The sequence below is a fragment of the Macaca thibetana genome, chromosome 4 (genome assembly GCF_024542745.1).
Source record: "Macaca thibetana thibetana isolate TM-01 chromosome 4, ASM2454274v1, whole genome shotgun sequence".
In the NCBI taxonomy this organism is placed as follows: Eukaryota; Metazoa; Chordata; class Mammalia; order Primates; family Cercopithecidae; genus Macaca; species Macaca thibetana.
The window spans coordinates 11,962,264-11,978,665 of NC_065581.1; the positions used below are offsets into that span (position 1 = coordinate 11,962,264).

Here is a 16,402-nt window from a genome sequence, read left to right on the forward strand (position 1 = left end):
CTCCTGAGTAGCTGGGATTACAGGCGTTCACCACCATGACCTGCTAATTTTTGTATTTTTAGTAGAGACAGGGTTTCTCCATGTTGCCCAGACTGGTCTCAAACTCCTGAGCTCAAGTCATCCATGCACCTCGACCACCCAAAGTATTGGGATTACAGGCGTGAGCCACCACACCCAGCCCCTCTACAAAATGTTATTTAAAATATTTAACCTTTTATTGTGGTTAAAAAAATGCATAAAATCTACCTTCTTGTCTATTTTTAAATGTACAGTTTAGTAGTGTTAAGTTGTGAAACCAATTCCACACAAAGTTGTGAAACCAATCTCCACTATTTTTTCACCTTGCAAAATGGAAACTCTATACCCGTTAACCAATAGCTATTCTCCTCTCCTCCCAGCCCCTGGTAACCACTTTCTGTTTCAATGAATGTAACTACCCTAAGTACCTCACATAAGTGGAATCATGCAGTATTTGTCTTTTGGGGGCTTGTTAGCAATATGCTTTTAACAATAAAACCAGTTTCTCAACTGTACATCCCTTCAGCTGAGAAGTAGCAGCAGACGTTACTACCTCATCATGATAACAGCTCATCTTTGCTTCAGTGTACCAGTGAGCGTGCTAAGAGCTTTATATTTAGGATCTCCATTGGTCCTCCCAACAGCTCTGAGAGACAGACACTCTAATTCTCTCTGCTTTACAGATGTGGACCTGGGACTAAGATATTCAGTAACTGACTCAATATCACACAGGTAGTAAGTGTTAAAGTCAGCATTCACACTCAGGCAGTTAGGCCCCTGAGCCTGTGTTCTTCCCTGCAAGACCATACTGCTACTCATCACTGTCGGTAATTTGCCTGGGATGCAATGCCATTCTTTTCCAGACAGGACAGACATTTCTCAGATGAGAACGCCAGTAAAGCTAACATCCAATTTGCAGTATCTTCAAAGCAGTTGCCCTAAGAACAAGGCTTACCCAGGTTTCTGCAAGGAAGCTTCATGCATTAGCATAGCAGATGCTCTATGTCCGTTGTACCTGAGCTCACTTCTACGTTGGCGGAGGTCAATTTCTGAGCACCTGGCAACTTCTCTCTCAGCGGCCCTGCCTGGGTTTTTCTCAGGTGCCCAAGATATGCCAGCTTGCCCAGCCAGCATGCTAGGCAGCTGGGACTGCTGGGGACATATAAGACCCTCAGGGTGTGGGTAGGGGGACAAATGCCCTAGCTACCCAGGGCATGACTCCTCTCTTTCCTCCTTCCCCACTGCCATCCGTCCCTTTCCCGTTGCCCTCATGTGTATTTCCTGGGTTGACTCAGCAAACTGTCTTCTATGTCTTCGTCTCAGGTGCACTAGAGAACGCCACCTGAGACAGTCAGCAAACATGAAAGTGGAACTGCAATACCGGCTACTCCTCAGATTGTTGTTGTTGTTGTTGCTATTTTTAACAGAACTGCCTCCTCAGACCAGATGTTTGTTGGAGTGTCCTGGGATGTCCAGTCTTGACAGCGGGGCATTGGGCAAACACGAATCTGAGCTAAACACCTAATTCCCCATAGCGTGAAAATACTGGAATTCAAAGAAAACTGGCCAGCCTTGTTCAACAGTCCCCTGGTAAATAGAACAGATACTGTGTCATTTTTAACAACAAATGGCATAAATTAAATTTGAACCAAAGTGTATGTGTAATTGTTGGCTCTTTACAGAATAAATGAAATGCAAGCTGAGCAAATCTAAAAGGCAAATCATTTTCTCTCTTTCTGAAGAAGCCACCTGTGGGTCTCTGTTCATTGGTACTAAGCCTCACCCTCAGAGCACCATAAGTGGTTAGACAATGGGTCTCCATGTATTTCCCATTTATACTACCACCGAGATAAATGAGGCATTGAAGAGAAAACAAAGCAATAAATGCATGTTACAAATCAACTTCATCAGAGACATTTTACTTCATCAAAAAAAGAAATAACTACATTGGACTCATTAGAAAATGAGTAAAACACCATTTTGTCACAGTTTTAAGCATCTGGTTCTGGTTTCAATGATTAAGTGGAAATTAATCAATCATAAACAATCAAGCAATTACGCTGTTGGACATTTACCTTTAAATAAGCAGTTGTCTACAGCTAACCTTACAGAAAGATGGCAGCCAAAACTTGACATAGTGTGAGAGGGAAGGTGTTTTCATGTTTCAGGAGCCCTGTGCATAAACTACGCTCAACACATGAAGCCTGGCTCAAGAAACTCACAAGCAAAGATCAACCACTCAAACCAAATGCAATGAAGTGATTGTGTAATGAAAAGTAGTGGTTTCAATTTCTCAAAAAAGTTTGATTCAAGGGGACATGTGAATAGGAATGAAGACAAAGAAAATTAAAATGCAGGATGGTTCTAAGTGATAAGGAACCTTTTTATTTTTTTTAAAAAAAGTGTCAAAATTAGATGGAAAATTACCACACCATCATTTGCATTGAGAAATTTCCCTTAATCTCCTACTGCCATGACAGTAATGAAAGAAAAAGAATGATGGAAGAATAGGATTAATCAAAAGATAAGATCAAAATAAATAATTATTTCTTTCCTTAAAAAAAAAAAAAGAGGGAGGAAGCTTTAAGAAAGAAGAGAGTAGAGAACTAGAAATTTCTTAATTTAGTTTGGAATGTTTCCATTGGAATGAAGTCAGAAATACTCATTGTGTTTGTCTACATTCTTATCTATCTCTAGGTGTGTCAGTCTTTTCTATTTTTAGAATAGGAGACTCTTAAGGATGAAAATCGTGATTTATTTATGTGTAATGGAATACCATTTGGTGGATAAATCTAGAAACAATTCTCTTTGCACTAATTAGAAGAGTTATTAATTTTTTTGCCTTCAGATACATAGTGCTGTGTAATTATTGAGTGAGCTTGTTTGAGAATATGGATGATCCGAACACCTCCCAACTAGAAAAGGCACCATCCTCAGGCCTGAATGACACTTTGAGGTGTTACTGCCAGTGAGTGAAAATATCTGACCTGTCAGTGTTGCAGGAGAGTCCAATAGAACTTTTTACTCTGCATAGCCATTATAGAACAAACCATCCTATAAAGGACAGGAGTGTTGATCTTTGACTATGAACATTTAAAATCTTTGACCTTTATAAAAGAAAAAACAACGTGAAAATGCTTAAATGCTTACATACATTATGTGGTATATAATTAAACCTTTTTGGGTGTAAAAGTATTATTTCAGCTCACAAACATGTTTTGTGTTCAAGATGGTGCATGAAGTCTTAGACATACAGAAATGGGATTAAGGGTTTTTCTCAATGAGCTTACGCTCTGGTGATGGAGTAGCTATATCAATTTTCTACAGAAAAAGGTAAACAAAGACATAGATGTAAACTGTAATCTGTATGTTAAAGTAAAGACGCAAAGAGATGTCTAGAATGACTTCTGGGTTTCTGGTCCAACTTACTGTGTAGACCGTGGAGCTGTTTGCTGTGATGGGAATGACAATGTACCCCCAAGAATGAGCACTAAGGGGGTGATGACGAGCTCACTTGTGAGTTCTAGAGATGATGATGAAGATGATGTGGGATGTATGGCCCCAAGAGTGGCCTTAACATTGACTTATCAAGAAAGTCATTGACATGAGCATGCATTTTTGGCATCTAGCTTACTGTTATAAAAATGAAACAAGGCTGGGCGTGGTGGCTCACACCTGTAATCCCAACAGTTTGGGACGCCGAGGTTGGTGGGTCACCTGAGGTCAGGAGTTTGAGACCAGCCTGGCCAACATGGTAAAACCCTGTCTCTACTAAAAAAAATTTTTAAAATTAGCTGGTGTTGGTGGCGCACGCTGTAATCCCAGCTACTCCTGAAGCAGGAGAATCACTTGAACCTGGGAGGCGGAAGTTGCAGTGAGCTGGGATCGCGCCATTGCACTCCAGCCTGGGTGACAGAGCAAGACTCCGTCTCAGAAAAAAAAAAAAAAAAAAAAAAAAAAAAAAAAAAAAAAAAAAAGAAAAAAGAAAAGAAACAAAATCTTTCATATGCCACACACACACGTTCACACATTACTCATGTCTCAGGGGACTTTGTATGTGTCCTTCAGTGCATGTGGCTGTTTGTCCCCTCAGAGTAGGAAGCAGCTGTTCTAACTTCTGTCTTCGCCGAAGGTTGTCATCTCCTCTGTGGTGAGAGCTCTGCAGAGTCACTGCTTCTTTGACCACATTCAGATTGCTGCCAGGGCTAAAGTCACAGCTTCCTTCTTCAGCTCCCTACCGAATTGTATTTTCCTTGACCTGTTTCTTGCAAATCTTTTAAGGTTTCTTGTCCTCCAAGCTAACAACGCAATAAAAATTAGTCTTTTGTTAAGATGCACCACAATGCTTCTCTTCTCAGAAGCCAAAGGACCTGCCTCAGCAACAGGGCTCTCACCTGCACTTGGTATGTTTAGAGTTAGGAGTTCCCAGTCCACTGCCTTCTTGCCTCTGGAGAGGGCGAAATGGGGGGTGTTGTCCCGGCACTTCCCAATTTCAGTCATTTCTCAAGTCTGAAGTGTTCAAGCGCCTCAACTTGCAAAAACCGTGGTTTTATAACATGTTAATCTTGAATTTGGTGTTTTTACTAAAGGCAAGCATCTTCAACTCTACAAGTTTTATTTTATTTATTTATTTATTTATTACCTCAGCTTCTGCCAAGAAGTTCTTGAAACGATGACTCTTGTGCCATAATAAACCTGGAAACATAGCAAATAGATACTACGCTAGTTTCATATTATGAAGAGATTTGTATGTGCTGTTCAGGAGGCTGAACTATATTTAGAAGGCAAAGAAAAGCCCTAGCAGGTTTCAGATAGAGAACAAGAGAGATCTTCCTCTTTCCCTTGCTCGCCTCTTCCCAGGAGAAAAGAAGTCAGTGTAACACATTTCCCTCTGAGAACGAAGCACTGTTTTCTGGCCTCCACGGTTTCTCTGAAAGTAGCTTCTCTGTGCCTTTAGTTTTTCTAGGAGTTGAGAGAAAGACCTCTGCAGAGGACAGTGAGATTAGCCCCAAATGCGGGCCCTTTTCCTTTGTCCATACCAGATCCATCCCTGAGTGCACTGTGATCAGCCACTTCTCTATGTTTTTCTGATATTTTCACTTCCTGCTTGCCCCGTTCTCCTCCACAGTGGACATATGATGTCTTATTCTTTCCACTCAGCTCAACTATGTCCCTTGGGGGAGAATCAACACTTTTCTCATCTGATTTGTCATATAATTGATTAGATATCTCCATTATAGTTTCTATCATACAGTGTTGCGATTAGTGTACGTAACTGTCACATGGCCAGGGAGACCTACTCTAGGTATCCCCAGAAACCAGCAAAGAACATGACACTTCTTGGCCTCAGCATGTACCTGTAGAATAGAAGGAACTAATTGAATTAAATAAGGATAACTTGGCTGGCATTTTTCTTCCTTTGAACATTAAAACTACTTGTGGGAAAAGGTAATATTATCAGCATCCTCAAACCGGAAGAGATGATAGACAATGAAACATGACAAAAGCATATTCCAAATGCTACAATTGCAGCATTTGTTCTCCCTACAATACCAAATGATATATAGTAAAAAGACTTAATCCAGGGAGGAATCAGGATTTACACGAAGCAAATATTTGGAAAAGGAGTGGCTTAAACAACAATGGAGAAAAAGAAAAGAATTGTCTGCATGCTACCATTCACCCCAGTTCAGGGCCTATCTTTTCCCAAAATTTGTTTTTTAGTTTTTGTATGGGGTTCTTTACCACACAGATCGCCACACTTGGTTAGGCCTGGCCCTCACTCTGATCTCAGACATGACACCTCTTGGCCACGCTGGGACCAGCGGAGTGATTAGTTTGGTTGGTGTACATCTGTTCCACTTCCTTCAATTCCCTGTGTCTGATGATTTTTTTCTGCATCTTCCTAAACTGCCTGTTTTCTTTTTTTCCAAGACAGAATCTTGCTCTTATCGCCCAGACGGGAGTGCAGTGGCGGATGTCGGCTCACTGCAACCTCCTCGTCCTGGGTTCAAGTGATTCTCCTGCCTCAGCCTCCTGAGTAGTTGGGATTACAGGTGTGCACTATGGGCTCAGATAATTTTTGTATTTTTAGTAGAGAAGGGGTTTCACTATATTGGTCAGGCTGGTCTCAAACTCCTGACCTCAAGTGATCCGTCTGCCTCAGCCTCCCAAAATACTAGAATTAGAGGCATGAGCCACTGTGTCCAACCCTAAAATGCATTTCCTATCATTTATTCTCTGTGACTTTGTTTATTTCCCCTTCTCTTTTGATATGTTATTGTCTATATGACACTGGCTTAATTTCGAGATGATCATTTGGAAATGTCAGCATTATCGATACATCATTTTTGGACAATATGTTCAAACACAATTATAGTAAGGTTTATCTATTACTTTATACATGTTGCTTAGAAAAAATGCACATTGGTAATTTCTCAAGTAATTTGAAATTTTAAAGGCAACCATATCTTACCACTTCTATCTTAAAATAAATAATAGTAAATAATTGCATTTCATTGTGATACAAGAAGATCTTCTAAAATGTTTATATATTTGCTATATATACATAGCATATATATGTCATGTATATTGATTTGCCATATATATACTAAAAAGTCATATATATTTATGTATTTGCCACACACACGTATGTGTATGTATGCGTGTGTGTGTGTGTGTGTATTTGTCACTTCCCTCATTTGTCATTTGCCTCTTAACTATAAATGGCATACTTGGGTTACTGTTGTTTATAGTGCTTATCTTATTTAACTGATCAATATTTTCTTTACCAGCTTGCCTTTATGTGTCAGAGAAAGAGTTACCACAAACTTTAGGTTCCAGGGATCCTCAGTTATATGGGCCATTTTCAAGGCTCTGAGTCATGTGTTATCCTGGTCATAAATCTTCCAAAAGTCAGATACTTTAACAACATTCAGTTTCTTTTCACTTTTACTTCCCGTCCATTACACTAAACTTCATGTTAAATGACATCACAGATTAAAGGCAGTTAGAGGTCTAACTAAGGGAAATTGAACTTAAGATACATTTAGTGTAGTAGGATGCATGTATGTGGTTTGCTGTCATTTCTGAGTACAATTTAGTTCTTTCTAGCTATGTCTCTGTAACAATAACTTGCAGAAATAGGTACAATATGCTGGAAATGTACAGACCTGGGAGCTAGTCTGCAAAATTGTAAGCACAGGGTTTGGTTTTCATCAATGCCTAGTCATAACAGAAATTTTCTTCCGTTAATGCACAAAAATAATTCCAACTTGATAATGCAGTATGTATAATTTTGTATATGTCCATACAATAAAAGTGTGTGCTATGAATTTCAATATAATAGTAGAAACAATTCTGGTATTTAGAAGCAAAATATAGCCAAAAAACCCTCACCCAATACTGAAAACAGAATTCATTAAAATAAAGAGATAAATTTCAAATATAAGTGGTGAATACACCATAGAATTCTTTGATTTTCCAGTTAATAAAGAAGAGTGCAACAAACTGAAAACAAAATACATTTTTCACTAATTTGTCAGGAGATACAAACATCAAGAAAGATAAAATACTACAAATAGCATAAAAAATACAACATTACAATACCCCCAGGACAGTTTGTTAAATTAGTGTCACCAATTCAAAGAATGCCTTAAGGTTAGACTTTATAGAGGAGAACTTGAAATGCTCCAAGGTCTTCCACTTCATATATGAAGAAACTTGCTAGAGGTTTTCCCAGTTCAGCCACAACACTAAAAATTTACCTGACATTATCTATTATGAGTTGTGAAGCTGTAAGAAAGATTTCCAGTCTATCAGTTTAAAGAAAGTGCTTTGATTAACCACGACAAAAAGGACTGGTGGATCTTTTTATTTTTCTCTTTAGAAAATATTACAAAATCATTGCCATAGGAGGAAGCAATCAAACAGACAGCCAAAAAAACTAGAAAAAAATATTGTAGAGTATGCTAATAAAAATGCTATGTTATTTTTCTGGAATTTTGTGATGTCTGTGGTATTTATCAGCTCTTGTTTTCTCATTCTAAGCAGATACCCAGTTTTGTTTCTAATTTTGCATTTATGTTTTTACATTACTTCGTTTAATGAAAGTTCTAAAATTGATTAAGCTTGCTTCCCACAAAATCTGTATCCAACCCTTCTTTGCAGCTTAGAGAATTCTTGATTATAAACATAATCCATTTTCTGTGTTCAAAAAATTTAATCTCGAGGCCAGGTGCAGTGTCTCATGCCTGTAATCCCAGTATTTTGGGAGGTCAAGGTAGGAGGATTGCTTGAGGCTAGGAGTTCAAGACCAGCCTGGGCAGCACAGGGAGAAATGGTCTCTAAGAAAAATTTTAAAAATTAGCCAAGCATGGTGGCATCTGACTGCAGTTCCACCTACTCAGGAGGCTGAGGAGAGACGATCGTCTGAGCCCAGGAGGTTGAGGCTGTGGCGAGCTGTGATTGTGCCACTGCACTCCAACCTGGGTGTAAAAAAAAAAGAAGAAGAAAGAAAGAAAAAGAAATATTTAATCTATCTGGAATTTATTTTAGATTATGGTATAGGGTGGGAAATTCGTCCTATGTTTTCAAAGCAGACCAACTGTTCCAGCACCATTGTTAAGTAACATACATATTTTCTCATTGTTAATAAAGATCACTTTAGCATATATTAAAGTCTTAAGTATGCTTGAAATCCTCCTAGGATTTCATTGTTGTTTCATTGTTCTATCTATTCCAGTACTGTTGTTTTAATTGGTTATATTTTGATAATATATTTTGAAAACCATTAGTGCAAATCTCTTCTCATTCTTAGTTTTCAAAAATTTAAATTATTGCAATATGTTTATTTTTCTAGTTGAAATTTGGAATCACTGTTACAAGTTATTTTTTAAGAAAACTCACTAAAATTCTGACAACTTGTAATTAATTTAGCAGAACTGATATCTTAACAATACTGAGTCTTATCTGCAGCACCATTTTTTTGTAGTTGTCTATGTCCCTTGGAAAATGTTAATGCTTTCTAATGGATTTTAGGCATTCCTAATTAAGTGTATGTCTAGGCAGTTGATATTAATTGTTAGAAAACTGTTTTAAAATTAATGTCTGTATGATTTGTAAATGGTCATTTTATTGAACTTTCCTATTTAAAGAAATCAACTGCAAACATTGATACTTCTTTGTGTTTTTTGAAACTAATTTAGCTTTTCCCATTATATTGGTCAAGATTCACAAAATAGTAGTAACTGTTTACACTAAGTGTTTGTGATTTCCAATGGCATACATCTGAGAGAGAGGCAGAGAGATCCATTTTGATATGTATGTATTTATCTATGTATATACGAAATGTTGAAGGAATATTCTTTCTAGTTTCCTTAAATACTCTGTCAAACTTGGTTGTTAAACTAAATTAGATACCTTTGGAGGATATCTATTGATACTATCTTTTAAAAATCATTTGTATCTATTACATTAATAAATTTCTTTATACTCCTTGATTCCAATAATAAACTCTAGTATGGGGGAAAATTTGTTGCTCTTTTAATACATCTGGGTTGATGATTTTATTTAGGATTTTTTAATTCTCTATAATCATAAGTGAAATTTAGCTATAGTTTTCTTTCATTGTGATAATTTTATCAGGTTTTGGTATGAGGTTAAAATAAACTGGGAAGATTTCCATCTTTATTCTCCGGGACATTTTAAATTGCAAAAGAAATCTATAATTTCAGAGTCTAAAATAACATCCATAAAATCATCTGGTTTTGGCAAATTTGAAGGGATAATTATCATCTTTTTCAATTTTATTCATGGTAGATCTTCTACATTTTGAGCCAATTTTGGTTATTTATATATTCCAGGCAGACAATCTATTTCATCAAGATATTCTCACTCAGTTGCATAAAGTTTTATAGAGAAGTAGCTTCCAATGTTTTGTTCTTACCTCCTATCAGTTAAAAATGCTTGAGTAGGCACCCCAATTTACTTATTTAATAATTGCATGTATTTACTACTAGACTCGTGGGTTACATAAAATATAAAACACTCTTGTAAATAGAAGAATTTTAAAGATAAGATAAAGATGAAATAAACTATTTAGAAATAATTTATGTTTAGTTCAATCATGAAATAAAAAACTTGTTGCTTCTCTAAAAATAGTCTTAATATTAATATTTTAGTAAGAATCATGTCATTAAATAGGTTTTATTTTTTTAAATCTTGGTTTAATAATTTGTGACATAGTGATCAAAGATATTTTTCTAAATTCAATTTCTTTTGGTATTTGTTTTAAAAAGTTGCCCTAGCTCTAAAGATATCTCACAAATACACACAGGTCCAAACTGGAAAAAGTAAGTGCTTCATTGTCATTCTTACTAAGTCATTATATGCATTCTTTTCAGTCCCATTTACTAATCATGTAGATATTGGTTGAAATATTAGAAAATATTTGCTTTTCCTGATGTCAATCAGAAGCTGTTGAATTTTTAAATTTTTAACAAGTGAGTTTAAATACCACTGGGACTGTACACAGGTTACAAAGCAAGTTATATATTTTGTGGTCCTGTTTTTAGAGTAGGCAGATTTAAGAAATTTTGTAAATGACAAATATTGTTTTCAGCAGCAAAATCACATAGTGATGGGAACATTTCCAAACAATTATTCTCAAAATGCTGTCTCCATTGCAGAAGTTTGTTTAAAAAGCCAGTTTTTTTTTTTCTATTTCTTTATAAAAGCGTATCACTTTTACCTTTGAGTGGCAGTTTGTGCTAATATTTTTTCAGTGTTGGCTGGGTTGATACAACTGATAGCCATTTACCATCACAGAAATGATCAGCTAATTTGGGACGCTTGTCTCTATAAAGGACACATACATAACTCGCCAATAGCTTAAATCAGTAAACAAATTAAAATAGCTTAAAATTTTTCTTCAAATTTGAATCCCAGATATCCTGCAAGAGGAAATGAAATTCTCTGTATTCTTCATTGATTTTTTTTAGGTAGCCATCTCATAATTGTTATCAGAAGTTTACAAGTTTGCAAAGATGTAATTTGTGGAATTTGGTAACCAGAGACATTTAAAAAAAAACCTTAAATCCCATCATATTCAATGACATTCCAACACCACGGCAATTTGACACCCACACTGTCCATTCTTAAAAATATATGTATCAGATTTTATCTAACAATGGGAAATTGTACTTTATCCCTTTTTCTTCGTGGACTTTTATTCCTATCCCACTTCAAGCCCCCCTTCCCAAGAATGTATTTAGTATATATTTATTTTTGAAACTCTGTTAATCATCAATATTTTCTATGACTAAAATATGCATATAAATTGAAAGAATATTTTTTAATTACCTGTGAACATAAGGCTCTAAGTGTTAATTGCCTCTTAGAGAGAGCTATCATTGCGACTGTTAGTAGTACATAATTAGTCAAAACAACGTAACTACATTACAGATTTTCATAGATAATCATTAAACAACAATTTTTAAATTATCAAAAAGAAAGCTCTTAATGAGATTAATGGTGTCAGGTTATTTTCATTTGCCCCTAGATAAATATTGTTCATTATTTGAATGAGACAGCACTCCCATCAATTCTGTTCATCTATTTTATGTTTCTAGATGTAAGCCCTGAGAAACCTTGGTCATATAAATAGACAGAAATGGAAGTTTTGTTGCTGCCCAAAGTATTTACCTACTTCTAGGTTATTTGCAGAGACTGATGAAATTAGTTCTAGGCCGGGCGCGGTGGGTCACACTTGTAATCCCAGCACTTTAGGAGGCCGAGGCGGGCGGATCACGAGGTCAGGAGATGGAGACCACGGTGAAACCCCGTCTCTACTAAAAATACAGAAAATTAGCCGGGCGTGGTGGCGAGCGCCTGTAGTCCCAGCTACTCTGAGAGGCTGAGGCAGGAGAATGGCGTGAACCCGGGAGGCGAGCTAATAATCTATCTTTTGACAATTCTAATTCATTCTTCAATTGTGACAAAAGCAAAGAATGAATGTGTTCCTCAGTGGTTAGAGTTTGTTCACTTAGGCTTCGTTGAGATTTATCAAGGGATTGTTACATGAGTCAGCCTTTCCTGTGTAATCAACCAACAAAATCTGAGTGGCATGTAAGAAAAAAAGCAGGTTTTTTTCTCTCTAGCAAGTATGCAGGTGAACTGGGGCAAACCTGGGTTCGGCTGCAAGTCAGTTCCAGCCTGTTCCGTGTGTCTCACTCTGGGGTCCAGGATGAAGTCGCAGTGGCTCCCTGAGGCATACACTCCTTGTGTCAGGGATCAAAGCACACGGTACATCTTTAAAGCCTACACTTCTTAGAACGAGCACATGGCCACTGGCCAAAGAAAGTCAGAGACCATGTCCAGCATCAAGAGGCCGATGAATATTCTTACCATGGATGTGTGAGATGGGGGAGTGAATGTTTGCGGAATAATCTAATCTAACACACCTATTAGCTATTATTCTTGTTGTATATATTGATTTGCTTTGAATCTAGTTTTCACTTAGCAATAACTTGTTCAAATCAATATATGAAAAAGAATTGGCAGATTAAGGCCAGGCGCGGTGGCTCATGCCTGTAATCCCAGCACTTTGGGAGGCCGAGGCGGGCGGATCACAAGGTCAGGAGATCGAGACCACGGTGAAACCCCGTCTCTATTAAAAATACAAAAAATTAGCCGGGCGCTGTGGCGGGCGCCTGTAGTCCCAGCTACTCGGGAGGCTGAGGCAGGAGAATGGCATGAACCCGGGAGGTGGAGCTTGCAGTGAGCTGAGATCCAAGATCGCGCCGCTGCACTCCAGCCTGGGGGACAGAGCGAGACTCCGTCTCAAAAAAAAAAAAAAAAAAAAAAAAAAAAAAATTGGCAGATTAAGAGGACAGATGAGAAAGGTTTCTGAGATGCTAGTAGTGTTTCTTTTATGTTTTTATCTGTGTGGTGAATACACAGATGAGTTTACCTAGTGATAATTCGGTGAACTATACATTCATAACCTAAGGACTCTTTCTGTATGTTATACTCCAAATAAAAGCTTATTCTTAAAAAGGGGTTAAGAAAATCAAATTACTTTTTACATCAAAAATTTTCTAATGAATATCTTTGTAATGATCCCTTTTACCTTATCAAATGCTTTAAATATGTATTTTTATATATTTAGAACTAATAATGGAACCAATTTATTGAAAGTTATAGCTTTAGAGCATTCAATTTATGGAAAATGTCTGCTTTGAAAACCTAATTAGCAAAGCTTTTTCTCATTTTGAAATCTATCAACTAATAGAGATTTAGTTCGCATCAGAAAATCACTCACTGCATTTTTCAATTCAAATAAATGTCAGTGTTTATTTACACATATTATAAATAACATGTACATAAATGTGAATATTTCAAGGAATGTGATGAAAACACTGCAAAATAAATTATGGAGCACATTTTGCAATGCAGTTTACTAAAAGTGATTAAGATTTAAATTGTGTAGATTCAATATAATGAAATTATCCACTTTACAAGTTAAAAAGCAAGAGTAAATCTGTACTGTTTCTTATATCATAATTTCTAATAAAAAATGTAATATATAGAGAAAGTGACGTTATTATGAAGGGAGGAGTAGCATAAAAACATGATATTTATTATATGTGTGTGCATCTTATGTATTGAATTTTGGTATTTGGCTTTTTGGAATAGTTAACTAAAAATCATATCTAAAAATCCAAAAATTGCTTCCTTAATTTTGTTTGCATTATTAGCAAACATTTTCTGTAATCAATGAATGGTGTTATACACTGCTAAAAAATAACTATTCTAGCAGCTATTACATAACATAAAATGTTTAGTAATAGGCAGAAAATGTAAACAATTTAGAGAAAGAACAAAATATTTTTAAGATTTGACTTGATAAAATATATTTTAACCAATAATTGAATAATACATACCAAATCCAAAAAAAAAAAAAAAAAAACAATTACTATCATTTGAAACATTTGGACCCCAGATACTTTTTTTTTTTTTTTTTGAGACGGAGTCTCGCTGTGTCGCCCAAGCTGGAGTGCAGTGGCGCGATCTCGGCTCACTGCAAGCTCCGCCTCCCGGGTTCAAGCCATTCTCCTGCCTCAGCCTCCCAGAGTATCTGGGACTACAGACGCCCACCACCTCGCCCGGCTAGTTTTTTTGTATTTTTTTAGTAGACACGGGGTTTCACCGTGTTAGCCAGGATGGTCTCTATCTCCTGACCTCGTGATCCGCCCGTCTCGGCCTCGCAAAGTGCTGGGATTACAGGCTTGAGCCACCGCGCCTGGCCCCCAGATACTTTTAAAGCAAATGGTATCACCAATCTGCACTGCTTGTTCCTTGAAGATGTTTTTCTTCCCAGTCAATGTCACACCCTTGGGAGGAGAACTGAAAGTAGCTGAAGAAAACAGCTTACATTTAAATGAGAAAAAAAGACGGTTATTTTTGGCATCAGTGTGTTTTACCAATGCCCCCTTTGCTTTGCGGGTGCAAACTCTCCCTCGGAGAGCAATGCACTTTCTGCCAATCGTTTTGAGTAGTTAAAGGAGAGGTTGTAAAAGACAACTGCCATTCATTCCCCTCTTGGAAATGTCAGGTTTCAGGATGATCCTCCAAGGTAAGAAGACTGCTTTGAACACACCTCTGTATCTTCAAAAAGAATTATGTATAAGAGAGTGAAATACTAGAAACTTGTGGACTTTTATTGATCCGTGGATTAATCATAAAAGGAAGGCTCCAAGAAAACAATATTCCCAGAAGGCCCTTAGTTTGGCTCTCTGGAGGCACCTCACATTATGGGGCCAGATACCACTATGGTAAAATCTAGGAGCGGTGAGGGGTAAATCTTTTGTGGTGATCAGTGATGCTGTTCACTGAACCTTTCCAGGCTCTCTACCTGCCAGGCTCTGCGGGGCCAAGGGACTGCACTGTAAAGAAAAACAGTGGCATTCTGGAGTGGCTGGTTTCCCACAACATCCTCACAAATTCAACTTTCTTTTTTTTAAATGGGAAAAGGTTTACTTTGAAAGGTGAGCTAAGGGAAAAGAGAGCCCACATTATAGAAGGGAAGAGTATATACCAAAGTTGTGTCACGTATATTGAAGCTACCCACATTGTATGCCTTTTTAAAGAGTCTCCATTTAGCCCAGCTTGAAGATAGGGGGGGAAAACATTCTTTTAAAAATTGTTTGACAAAACACAGCTAGCGAATCTCCATGGAAAATATATTCCTGCTAATTCCTCATCTCATTTCAGGGAATTGTAAACATTCTTTTTTATTTTTTTTAGATGAAGTCTCGCTCTGTCACCCAGGCTGGAGTGCAGTGGTGTGATCTCAGCTCACTGCAACCTCTGCCTCCTGGGTTCAAGCGATTCTCCTGCCTCAGCTTTCCAAGTAGCTGGGATTATAGGTGTGCGCCACCATGCCTGGCTAATTTTAAACATTCTATTATTTTAAATAATCTATTCTGCATTCTATTTAGCTCAGTATATATGTCCCAACAAGCTAAAGAACCAAGAGCATAAACATCAACTCCTCAGGATAGTGAAACCCCACTCTTCCCTCCTCTACCGAGGAGAACACAGGCCTGGCCTAGGAACTGAGTAGGGGCCACTGTGAAACAGTAGTTTCAGTATCTGGACAGATTATTTTCCATTTTTAAAATAAAAAACATAAAAATAAGTGTCCCAATATTTTATTTGCATACCATTCTGGCATAGATCATCCCTTAGGATGCATCAACATCATTTCAGAAAAAAAAACTAAGAGAATATTGTCTTCTACATTCTCATTAAATTTCCTTTTAATCTGTGGTTCAACATTATTGTTCCTAATTTTAGTTATTTATGGTTTTGTTTTGGTTTTCTTAACCAAACTTGGTAGTTTTTTGTTTATTTGTTTGTTTGTTTGTTTGTTTTTTTTTTTTTTTTTTTTTTTTGAGATGGAGTCTCACTCTGTTGCCAGGCTGGAGTGCAGTGGCACGAACTCGGCTCACTGCAACCTCCGCCTCCTGGGTTCAAGTGATTCTCCTGCCTCAGCCTCTCAAATAGTTGGGACTACAGGCATGTGCCACGAAGCCCAGCTAATTTTTGTATTTTTAGTAGAGACAGGGTTTCTTCATGTTGGCCAGGATGGTCTCAATCTCGTGACCTCATGATCTGCCCACCTTGGCCTCCCAAAGTGCTGGGACTACAGGCACAAGCCACCGTACCCGGCCCTTGGTAGATATTTATTAGTTTTATTGGACTGTTTAAGTAATGATCTTTTGTATTTATCACTTTTTCTATCCTTCTAATTTATTATTACACTTTTACATCTAATAATTATTTCCTCTTCCCTTTCTTAGATTTACTTTATTGCGATATC

General features: G+C 37.2%; 1 protein-coding gene across 9 annotated transcripts in view; it reads left to right on the top strand.

The window, feature by feature from the left end:
• The window catches only part of LOC126953878 (synapsin-1-like), a 67,051-nt gene that overhangs the window by 29,316 nt on the left and 21,333 nt on the right, over window positions 1-16,402 (top strand). For 4 of the 9 annotated variants that reach the window (XR_007725392.1, XR_007725391.1, XR_007725385.1 and 1 more), the window contains 2 exons: window positions 702-753; window positions 1,446-2,518. The exons of 4 other annotated variants lie outside the window; for them this stretch is intronic. Coding sequence is in view for 1 of the 5 variants with exons in the window: in XM_050789606.1 (XP_050645563.1) it covers window positions 1,446-1,543 (98 nt within the window). In the remaining 4 variants the exon portion in view is untranslated. Of the gene's footprint in view, window positions 1-701; window positions 754-1,445; window positions 2,519-16,402 lie in introns of those variants that run through there. One more of the 9 variants, XM_050789606.1, reaches the window with a different exon arrangement.